This window comes from Callorhinchus milii, unplaced genomic scaffold (genome assembly GCF_018977255.1).
Source record: "Callorhinchus milii isolate IMCB2004 unplaced genomic scaffold, IMCB_Cmil_1.0 Scaffold1, whole genome shotgun sequence".
Taxonomy (NCBI): Eukaryota; Metazoa; Chordata; class Chondrichthyes; order Chimaeriformes; family Callorhinchidae; genus Callorhinchus; species Callorhinchus milii.
Genome location: NW_024704742.1, coordinates 108,618,664 through 108,630,992, shown reverse-complemented (window position 1 = coordinate 108,630,992; position 12,329 = coordinate 108,618,664). Strand labels below are relative to the sequence as shown.

The following is a 12,329-nucleotide window of genomic DNA, read 5'->3' as shown; positions in this document are numbered from 1 at the left end:
TTAACAGGCCGAACCAGTTTCTGTACTGGCTTGCCAGTAGGATTCCCTACTGGCCTCTCACTCTGTCTCCCACCAACATTCTTGCCAGTGTGAAATGGCACAGTGTAAATCACAGTGGCATGGATGTTGGTGGCAGGCAGGTACTAACATAAATGTGAAACATTTGGTCCAACGCGTGCAGCTACTGTATGAGTCAGTTTCAAATACATCTGTTGTGACCAAAAGTATCAATCCAGCTAGGTGTTTCATTTTGTACCATAGCACTCAAGGAAATAAATCGAGAAGACCTGAGAGGAGAAGTGTTATGTGGCAGCGACACTGAGTGAATTATGTCTCGGAGGTGGCAACCCTAAGGAGAGGGGATAAAACGATTTGGAGGTCATAGACTGACATTCCAATACAATGCTGATAGGTGAACCTCATTATCTTCTGATGAAACATTAAACTGAGGTCCCATCTACCTGTTCAGGTGAACGTTAAAGATCCCACACACTATTCAAGGCTAGGAGGGTTTTTTTTCTCCCTCCTGGCCAACAACCACACCCTGGTTTTACATAAAAAAAGTTATTCACTTCATGACTGTTTGTGGGACATTGTTGTGGGTAGATGTGGCAAAATGGTTGCCACTTTAATTTACAAAATGCGTATTCAGTGCACTTCAGAGTGAGGTATCAATTCAAATGCAAGGTAGTGTTACTTACTATTTCGGTGGGAACCCGAGTCAATGCCAACTGATGTGAAGCAATAGTTTTTTCTTTCTCCACAAGGAAACAGGTTGGGCTGTTCTACAAGCACTCAGTGATTAGCTGTTTTGAGGTTTAATGCGAGGTGCGGTTCAATTGAAACTGCCCACAGAAGGAATTTAAAAGGGCTGGGTTGTGAGGTTCTAAATGGCTTACGTAAATCTGCCTGGTGTGAAAACAGTGGATTTGCTGACATGTCGGGCGGTCTGAGAATAGCCTTATTTCTTTATTTAGGTTTCCAGCTGCGTTTTGTGTTATTCAAATCTACCTGAAATCTCCTTTACTGAGTGATGAGGCCATTTCAAAATAGTCAAAGTCTAGATATCAAGTACTATGGGTGTAACATGAATATACTGTATAAACGATTCTGTGTTGGAGTGTATGTGGTACCAATGACATGTGCATGTTTTAAAACAGAATGAAACCTGCGCTTTAATGAATAAAGTCTGGATATGTGGGTAAGGTTATCACAGAGAAGCCAAATCCTGTCCTTAATCTGCATCCACACACCAATCACATTCGGGCCACACCCTCCATTCTTCAACTCACAACTGCTGTTCATATTTTGCCTTCTCTCTCATGACATTGGTTCTTGAGCTTTCTGTCAATGCCTCCTCCCCACTCCCTTACTCTTTGCAATTCTCTCCTTAAACCTGTGATCTTGTGCTCTCTCTCTCTCCGAATCTCTTTATTCCACCAAAGAGCAAAATTATCTGAATTGGAATTGTGAAATATCGTACTTCAAAGATTGTTAAAGAAACTGCAGTGAAGTAAGTGTGTGTGTGTGTGTGGATTGTATATATGGGGTGAATCTATTACAACTTGTTCCACTTTCCAAATTGAAACTAAATTTTATAATTTTCCATATCTCTGCAGGTTTGTAAGTTTGAAGATGAAATCATCCTTCAGGCTAAGATTAGGTGGACTTTCAAGTTTCAGGTCCACTAAAGCGCTTGCTAAGGGGATAAATTAGCCAGAGAATTGTTTCAATAAAAAAAACTTTATTTCCTTGGATCAATGAATCCAAGCTTGTACATACAAGGATAATGTTTGGTCTTCCAAATGTATCGTTTTCATATATAATACTTCCAGAAGGGTGCCTTCAGCTGCCCTCCTACTCCCTCTGCTCTCGCTTATCCCAACCCTGCCCCCCATGCTCAGGTCCTCATCCCTGACTGTTCAGCGCCTTGGGACGTCCTCCCCACATGAAAGCCACATGTAATTTTGTTGTTGTTCCAAGACAGTTTCTTTCATTCATTCAACCGCGGGCAGCTTCAGGGAATTGTGTGCTGCCTGCCATTGTTTAAGGGTTACTCAGTTCCTTGTCTGCCAACAAGTTACTGATTGAAGTAAGTTAAGTTGCCTGTGGCACTCAAAGGGTTAATCGAGGAACCACAGATTGTAAAGCTTTTCCAAAAATTGCAGCCCTTCATTTTACCAGAGCGCACACATGATTAACATACACCCAGTCTGACGTGGGCCAGCTGCAAAGCTCCGGCTAGTTTTGTTTTACTGTCAGAAGTGGTAAAGCAACAGCAGCTGACGTGCAGCTTTGCAGCTGCTGTGGATTTGCTGGGATGGGCAGCTTTGCTTTTACTTGTCAGGAAAGGCCATGTTAGGTGGAGGCTCCATGTTATTTGGATTCTCAAAGTGAAAAGCGTTGGCTACACAGGGATTGAAAGGAGAAGGGACTTTTCTGATAGTGAAATGTGGACCGCCTTTGTAATCTTAGGATTACCACATCCTTTTTGTAGAGGTTATGGTCATTGATGCTTCAAGCCGCTCATTTATTTTGAAGCCCTGTACTCTTAAAAGTTGGAAGGATTGTTGCATTACCTTTTTCTGAAATTCTGGGTGTTTTCCATAATACTAAAGCAGCAAAATCACTATGTGTTTCAGCTGATTCACATTCTACTATTACATAGTGAAACGACTCTACATTTTAGATGTTCGTGTATCACAAACAGGAATCTGTCACATTTGTGGCCATCCTGCGTTTTAGTTATGATTTGTTACATTGACTTGGGTGTGGTATGTGGTGTAAATGTCGTCTCTCGACATGTTGGTTAAATACTCCTCTGATAATGTCACCACTTTATGATGAATAACCCAAACGATGTTTTCTTGCCTCAACAGCGAAATAAATGCTTACAGCAGGAAAGGACAATGTTGCAGTTTTACAGTTTACAACTGTAGGGTGTTTTGGGACTAGTTACAGCTTAAGTGAGCATATAGATTTACAGTATTAGCTCCCATGAGGGATTAAAGACAACGAGAGAGAACTTATTCTTTTTGAACAGACAATTTCTGCATTATTGAGTTTGATGAAAGGATTTCTGATAATGTCCGCAGTGGATTTTTTTTGTATGTATAATAGTTACTATAAATATTAAAGAAATAGAATGGTAATGGACCTGATTAAAAATCCCAGGTTGAAACTCAGAATCTTCCCGTTTCAACCCACTGAACTACCCAGGATATTCATTCAGGATTAGATATGTAATAATAATAATCCTTGCATTTGTTATAGCGCCTTATCACGTCTTCGAGACGCCTCAAAGCGCTTCACAGAATATACTGTAAAGTGAATTGACTGTATATTTTGTGGACAAAAAGACACTTCATGCATAAAATTATCAATTTTCAACAGAGAGGGGTGGATATGGGAAGTGGTGCCTGTCAGCAAATTTAAAAGGAAATTAGATCGCTCTGATTTGAGGGATATGAAAGAGAAAAACATTTGTTTTTGTTTGTAATAGTCTTTGTCTTTTCCAATCCAAGTGGAAAGTGATCAGAGAACTATCAAAAGGAGAGAGGGTGCATTCATTTTGTGAATTTAAAAATCTGCTCCCAATGACATGTTTAGGACTGACACTTCCATTTCCACTGCCCCCAACAGTTTTTGAATAATGGTTTCTCTCTACAGGCCTTTCAGAATTTGCCCACAAAATACACAGTCACTACACTTTACACTTGTATGTTAAATAAATATGGAATCCTGAGGTAAGTCCAAGTTTATGTTTCTTGGAAGGCTTGTGACTACTTTTGAAAATTGACTTAGAATATTGTGTGGCAAGATTGTGAATGTTATATGTGGTCCAAGCAGTGCAGAAAATCTTGTCGAAGTACATATTTTGTAACTGGTCGGGTAGGTTCCTTACACACAACATGATCAGCCTGTTAAATCTGTATAAGTCTCTTGTGCTTTTCTGAATGTAGAAATCCCCAAAAATAAATTAGTAGCTAGTGTTTTACATTACAAATGCAAAACTACAGCTGCTTCATTTTGAGAACCTAATTTTCTTGTTTTCTTCTGTTTTAAAGCACTCCACAAAACCGGGAGTCACAGTGCAAAAAACAACAGACCCAAGCAAGGTAGGTGCCTCACTCATTCTGTGTCAAGTGTCAATTGTTTTTAGACGGCAGTGACACAGAAATTTGCAACGTTTCATAACCATAGGGCTATTTATCACATTGAATCTGCTCTGAACTAGTGGAATTTCCGTTGACAGCGATTGGCTAGTTTCTGTTTTGAACACTTTTATGACGTCAGCACAAAGGCTCTGTAGGAGGTTTTCCAAATCTTTGATGGAGGCCAGCGAGGGCAAGGGAAAAATGCCTGTTTATAAACTTAGAACTGGCATGTGAATACCTCATTGCTGAGTACTGATTAAGTCATGGTGCTATTTTGTTGATGTCTGTTTACAGTTCTCCACAATTAGGAGTACAGCGATCTCTAGGCTTAACCATTGTGCACTAAATTGTGCTGAAGCCACAGTGTTGATTTCTTTCCAATACAGTATCTATTTGGCTTCTGTTGCTGACTTGTGGTCAAGTAAAAGCACCAACTGTCATTCAATAACTCATCCACATGACTTCTTCATGTTCTTTACGTCTGACATGAAGTGTCAGCATACAGTCAAATGTGGACAAACAGGTTAATCCTGTTTATGTGTGAAATACATTTCCCTCCCTATCCCTCCCTAACTACCCCCACTCTTCTACCCCCCCCCCCCCCCCCCCCACCACCACACACACACACACGTCTTCCAGTAGAAAAGCACAGGACAGAGATAAGAAACTCAAGCTAACTTTCTCTAACCCAGTGGAACTGAAGCCTATTGTAGCACTTTCACCATAGCGGAGATCTGCCAACTGAGTACCTATCGGTGTGGATTCTTAGAACTAAGTCTATACAAGAAATACCTGGGCAAGAGTTTTACCACCTCAGCCATTTGACTCAGCCATCCGGGCAGACAAATTTTTCTTTTTAATTATATAGACCCAGCAGATAATTATTAATGTTGTGATGGATCGTGTACCAGGGCAATTCTCATGGGGTGTAACTGTGAGCATATAATAGCTGTCTTGATACTCTTTGCATCTCTCGCTGAAACACATTTTGCCACATTTCATTGTAGCGTGACTTTGCTTACAGCACAATCGGGTTGTTTACTTGTTTAAAAAAATTCATTCACTTGCTCAATATTTTAATACTAAATATTCTTGAATTTCAACACAAGGGTAAACCGACCCCCAAGATGGAACCAGGGAGCAAAACAAATCCAGCAGCCAAGGTAAGCTACAACCTCTACCTACAGTTAACAATCAAAGTGATAGAGCCAATAAATATACAGTGTATAAATTCTTCTGAAGCAATCAAACTGGGACCCTTCCTGTTCCTCGTATACATCAATAACTAGGATCTACGGACTCAATGTAAGTTAGTTACATTCATAAATGACATCAAGATAGAGGGACTCATGGAATCAAAAAAGCCCAATACAATTTTAAAAAAAAGTTTGCCAAGGTGTGCACCTGGGTTGATCATTGGGAAATTAAGTTCAATATGGACAAATGCAAGGTTCTCTATATTGGGAACTTAAAGAAATTGACCCCAATAATTCAACCCGATAATCGGGTTGAATTGTTGCTGATTATGTCTTAGTAGTTTGAGATAATAATAATAATAATAATAATCCTTGCATTTGATATAGCGCTTTTCACGTCGGGTGGACGTTCCAAAGCACTTCACAGAACACACTGTAAAGTGAATTGACTGTATATTTGTGGACGAACGCGGCAGCCAATTACATACAGCAATGTCCCACAAACAGTCGTAGATTGAAAATGACCAATTTATTATTGTTTTTGGTTTTGGAGAGATTATTATTAGGTGTGTGGAGTAAGGAAACTTGCCCAAGGTTTCACCCTGCCTGGAATTGAACTCAGGTCTCTCGCTTGCAAAGTGTGGAGTACAGAAACTTGACCAAGTTCTCACCATGCCTAGAATTGAAGTGTGACTGATGTATCTGGCTCCTGCAAAGTGAGTGCTCTAACCACTGCGGTGCTCTGTATTGTCAATAGATGGAACAAGAGTGTTGGCATGCTAAACTTTTTCTTAATCCATGCTTTATTATCTTATGAAACAGTGACGTAAAAGTGTAAAATACCATGGGATGCTACCATTTAATGAAAATGTCCTGAAATGATTTGCAAAACATTTCATCACCCCAAAATATATTTTTTAAAATAACATCATTTAATTTTTTAAAGTAAGAACAATATTTCTTCTTCCAGCAGGCCACAAGCTCCTCAAGTTTCTCTGGGGCAAAGCCGAAAGATACAGCTTTGGTAAATAGAAAGATATCCTTGATCAATTGTGTCGTTTTTATGGTGCATTTCAGGTATCCCCTTGCTGCATGTTTCTGCTTTTAATGCTTTTTAATCTTCATGCTAGGGTAAAGCTGCTACTGTTTCCTCTACTAAATCAAGTGGGACCACAGGAGAAAAACAGTCACACAGCCCTATAGCAGGCTCCCAAAAGGGCAAAATGGTCCTGGGAAAAACAAGTGATACTTCAAAGGTAAATAATTTTAGAATTGGCATGATAGATCTAAGAGGCCAAAACCAAGTGTGCAGTCAGATTTAGCATAAGTAATGGGAAAACTACCCAGCGGGTACTTGTTCTGCAACTGAATTTATTTTGCATTTGTGCACATTTCATATGAAAGATTGTACTCTGCTAACGTCAATGCTACTTCTTTTAGGAACAAGGGTGTGCCACTAACAGTTACAAGCTAAAGGCGCAAATGTCAATTTATTGGTGGGCTTGTGACTTTTTTCTTGTTTGTACTACTTCACTGTGTGTCTATATAATAACTGCCCTTTACTTCTGTAACCTGTTTGTGTAACCTGCGCTCCAGAATTCAGTTTCTATAACTTGTGCCAGCCCAGGGAATAACTCTGAGATACAGATTTTACTTGTTTCCAGAGTAATTTTACTTATCCTTATCAATAACTACTGACATCTGATCTGGTTGCTAGTAGAAGTGATGGAAAATGATTGGATTTCAAGAATTTAATTTCTCATAGTCTTAGCCTTAAGACCACTCTCTTAAATTGTAAGGTTATGCAGAATCTTGGAATATCTTCAATTCTTTTTAAAAACGCAGGAAACGTAAGGCTGAATTAAAGAATTTTCTAAAATTATGCACAAATCTTAAATTTTATGGCAATGGTTTTTATATTAACTCTGAAGAATTTTGGAGTGAAATTTGCAGAAATTGTAATACATTAATCATAAAATCTGAATTTCGATGGTTCAAGGGCGTACTTGTGATTTAATACTTTCATGGATCAGACACTGTTATTCTGAATGGATCAAAGCAAATTGAAACAAGAAAGGATGAGAAACGTGCTTTAAAGTTTCTTTGTCTAAACTTGCCTACAAAATACAGTCACTGAACTTTAGAATAAAAATCTTATTCAGTGCTGTCGATGTGAAACATGCTATATCAAATGCAAGAATTATTATTTGGTGTTAATAAATGTGACTGAGATTGATTATAATGTTTCCCCATGTGGGAAAGTTCATTCTATCCAAATCACTGAGCAAAATATCTGAATGGCTTCACGATTTGTACTTGAAATTAATTCTGTAATCTTATATGTTTAATAAAACTATAAAGAAGATAACTATGAAACAAATTCCAGTTGCCTAATTGGAAGAAATGTATAGAAGTGCCATGATTTTAGTCTAGAGCTGCAATATATATGATTAAACCTTAACCCGATGCATTCCATAGGCAACGTTAACGTGATGCGAGCATAACTAGAATTATTGTTTTCACGTACATGACAGGCACTGTAAAACTGTAATTTTGTTGTTGTATTGTGTGCCATGGAGAATTTGATCATCTAAGTATATGCTTATCATTCTAACCTTGAGTACCATTTCTAAACAGAGATTCATCCAACTCATTTTGAAAGGAAACAAGTGGCACAGCATTAATTGGCTTTGCTTAGAGTCGGTCTTTACAAAAATCTGCTCTGTGATTGATCTCTGTGATCTCTAATGCCACAAGTCTTGTCGAATTTCCACTATGCCCTCTTTGTTCCTCATCAATTTAAATCCATTAACGTTCTAACATTTATTATGTACCCTTTCAGAATATTGTCAGTAATATCTCAATATTTTCTTCTCATTCCAGTTTGGTGAGCTTTCCCTCCAAACTTGTACTATGTTTATTCTGCATGTTCGGTGGCAAAATCAATTTGGTTGGTACAAATGAGGCTTTTGTTATTGGTCAGCAGTGTTTCCAATATATACAGAAACTCACCAACATGATTAAGAGTCTCATAAGCTAAACTACCGAGATTTCCGTAGTTTCCATTTTTGGCATGGAGTGTACTTTCCCAGAAAACTTCACCCTACTTACTTAATCCTGGAGAGTTTAGCAACAAATTGGCAAGAGCCAGAGTTTGGGGACACCAGAGTGTGCACTAGGGATACTGATGGTATCTGAACAACTAACACCATGCAGCTTTCTAACGTGAACACTAGTAAGTTTAACACTGCTTGCCTACCGGGATCACCCTACACATTAGGACTTTGGCTTGCAGGGTTGCCAAGTACTAAGTGCGAGAAATCTCAGTCTGCAGTGACTGTTCTGCTCCTCTAAGTCTTGTTAAAAAGTTAGGCTGTGGGCCTGCCTGGATCAAAAACTGGACTATTGAGACGCAGTGGATGACTCGATTCCGATATTCCATAGCCAAGCACATTAGTTCTGACATCTGACACTAGTTTAGATGCTTTGAAGGAATGTTGTATTGATTTTCCTTATACTCTGCACAACTAGTGGATAAAAGTCTATTGTTTTACTTCCAGTAACATAGCTCTAGGTGCAGTTTCAGGTGGTCACACTTGGTACTGTTCGGGGGGGAAAGGTGTGGGGTGTGATACGGTGCAGATAGATTTGAAGTGCAAAGGAGTGAATCTGAATGGTAGAAATGTTATGATCAAGATCTTGGTTCGATTCTACTACTAGTATTTAAAGTATTGTAATCTGTGTCTTATTGTAAAATTATCTTGTAATTTCTTTTATTGTATAACAGGTGCAGTTTTTTTTAAAGTCTAGGTGGAGTTAGACAGCTCAATTTGTTACCCAACCAATGCATGCTTGATTCTAGATCTGTCGCACTTATCCTTTTAATGAGCTGATTAATCAACCAGTTAAAAATTTAGAATTGCATATTCAATTTTAATAAACTAATGATTTTCAGTCAGATAATCCTAATCTTTCTGTCCTTTTAAAAAATCTTAATTGTTCTTTAAAGTAGCAATGTCTGTGAAAGATGGAATAATTATTCATTCAAATTAATTCATGTACTGGATGTGTATATGTTTGTTGCTGTGTTATGAATAGTGTAGAAATTCAGTTTTAAGTTTTAGCTGAGTGGCTAAAAATAGTGTTCAATAATTTGCAAAGAATGAGGGGAATGGACCATTATTTTGTTGAATTTAGCATTGGAAAATAGATTTAATAAAGCATGTAATGTTAAGTGCATTTGCTAGTGATCTTGAGGTGAAGAATCTAGTTTATTCAACAAGAAGTGATAACTATATGACCACAGTTTGAGGATTTGGAAGCAAAGTAAACAAGCTTAGTGAAAGATTGTTACTTCTTATATAAAGAATGCAGCAAACAATTGAGAGGTTGGAAGCAATGGAATTATAGTTTTGCTATTAGATGTTGAGATATGCAAGTGGGCAGGTTACCAGTGGGTTGTTTGCTGTTACCTACTGAATATGCACCGCCTTAGAATTTCCATTAAAAGACCCTCCAAGAGGGACAGTTACAGATGTGTCACTGTCCAGTCTTGCTCTGACTTCTAACAGGACGTTAAGCAATCCCGCAACATACATGCAGCAAATGCCAACAGCGTGCGCTTCAAAGAGGAAATACATCAGAAACATTTAGAAGACGTAATGAAGATTGTAGCTGATATGAAAAGTCAAATTATGAGCGAGGTATCACTCATGATTGGTGAGGAAATAAACAGCTTAAAGGGAACCATTATCAAGTCTTTGGAGAGTACCAGTATTGACCAGAAGGGAGCAGTAATTACAACACTGAAAAATGCATCAGTTATTGAGGTAAGACATTGACACCTGAGGAAGATTATTGATGGACAAATACAGCTTAAAATCTTGAACAATCAATAGCCTTCAACATCTAAAGATCACTTTGAGACAAAATTGTAACAGAGATGAACTCTGTAAATAATTGTGACTCTCGTAATTCGAATACAATAATATGAAAAAGCTTGGATTTCTTTTAATCTGAATAATATGAATATTATTTCCTGTGAATTATTGTCACAATTTTTCAAAACAAAATGTGATCAATTAACACTGGAAACCAGCAATCCATCAATTCTTTTCTATTGGGTCTTGAATAACCAGATAAAGAATTTGACAGTTATGAGTATTTGGAGTTGAGCCATTAATATTGCATGTAGGAGAATGGCCTGTTAGAGCTGTACCTGTACCAGTTTCAAATGGATGCTTTGCTTATGAAAAATGTTCCTGTCTAATATATGTATGTGTGGTTAGAAGGAAGACTAACACACAGAGATTGAAATTTCACCAGTCCTAACCTTTATGATTGTCTTGCTTTGAAAATGAAGAATTGTGAAAAACTCTTAAATTCAGCCTCAATTTGGTATCCAGTCCTGTTTTAATAACTGTGGAAAACCATCCTCCAAATTTTAAAAAAATGCACATTTCTTCACTGTCTTACATTACAAGACAAAATGGTCTTACAGTCTAAGGTTGTGAAATTGGGAAGAACAGAATATGTTCTGTTTGTTAAATGCTGAAGTTAACAGGTCTATTAGAAATTGAGATAGCTTCAAAGAATTGGGGCTAAGATGTAAGACCATCTACTTTGTGAATTTAGTGTTATTTGAAATGATCAACCTGGTTTAAATAGTTCCAATGATCCTCGTTCTGTGACTCGTGGGAATGGGGGAGGAATATATTTTAAATAACAAAAATACACCTTTGGAATGGAATTTCACATGAAAGATACAGTGACAAATTTACCATTTGTAGTTCTCAGCATAAAATGATCCCTTTTACATGAAAGGAGAAAAACTTCTCTTGAGTTAATCACCAACTCCTGCAATTCAGCTGTTCATTTAATCATATGGCCACTTTCACATTCAGATAATCAGCAGCAGGGTTGCTTTTGAGGCAGAATTGAATGTTATTTTGATGTGTTTTGGTCACTCTCACATAGGTTTTCCACTCTCTTTATCTAATAGTTGTGTCATAACTCGGTATAGGAACATTCAGGATGGTCTTGACAAATTCAGGCTTTCATGTCTAACTTTCTCTCCATTTCAAGGGAAGTTGTTAATGTGTTCTGGGCATTTTGGAGGTTGGAAAAAATGCTAAACTACAATAGTGATTTTCTACGAATCTCTAATCTTAAGAACAATAATATGTGTTAGTTTGGTATTTCTAGCTGTGTTATATGGAATAGCATAATTGTACTATGATGTGGATAGATATGATTTAAGGCACTGTTATAACAACAACAAGATTCCATTTATAGAGCGCCTTTCACGTCGGGAGGACGTTCCAAGGCCCTGGACTGTTGGGTTAGGAACCGAGCAGGGGGGAAATGGTCAGGGTGAGGGGAGGGAGCGAGGAGGGGGTAGAGAGTCGAGAGGGGAGCTGAAAGTACGGTCAAAGAGAAAGGTCTTGAGACCGGCCTTGAAGGAGGAAAGGGAGGCGGCGGCGAAGGCACTGGGGATAGAGTTCCAGAGGCTCGGGGCTGAGAGGCTGAAGGCCCAGCCACCGATGTTAGGGTGGTTGGGGCGGGGGATGTTGAGCAGACCGGAGCCAGAGGAATGGAGGGTACGGGCAGGTAAGTAGGGGGATAGTAGTTCGGAGAGGTAGGAGGGAGCAAAGCCGTGAATGGCCTTGTAGGTGAGGATGAGGATCTTGAATTCAAATTTAAAGAGTTCTCTTAAAATATTGACTGAATCCTGAACAAGTGAACACTATCCGAAGATGTGTAGTGTTCAATTTCTGGAGTGATCAGTTCAGCAGTAGGTATAAAGGGGAAAATGATGTTGGCAATGAGAAAATCGTGTTCTCCATAAACTGTTCTACTACATGGTCTTCTGTAGGTATAAACATGAGTGTAACTGTTTCCTCAAACCAGTACAGAACTACTGTGGTGGGGATAACAAGCCAGGAAACAGCTCTGTTCTTGTTTATTGCTCTTCTCT

General features: G+C 38.4%; 1 protein-coding gene across 7 annotated transcripts in view; it reads left to right on the top strand.

Moving 5' to 3' along the window:
* The window catches only part of cast (calpastatin), an 89,493-nt gene that overhangs the window by 34,486 nt on the left and 42,678 nt on the right, over window positions 1–12,329 (top strand). For 4 of the 7 annotated variants that reach the window (XM_007893096.2, XM_007893095.2, XM_007893098.2 and 1 more), the window contains exons 4-8: window positions 4,068–4,118; window positions 5,267–5,320; window positions 6,324–6,377; window positions 6,484–6,609; window positions 9,925–10,182. In XM_007893096.2, coding sequence (XP_007891287.2) covers window positions 4,068–4,118; window positions 5,267–5,320; window positions 6,324–6,377; window positions 6,484–6,609; window positions 9,925–10,182 — 543 coding nt within the window. The remainder of the gene's footprint in view (window positions 1–4,067; window positions 4,119–5,266; window positions 5,321–6,323; window positions 6,378–6,483; window positions 6,610–9,924; window positions 10,183–12,329) is intronic. The other 3 variants (XM_007893094.2, XM_007893097.2, XM_007893100.2) reach the window with 3 other exon arrangements.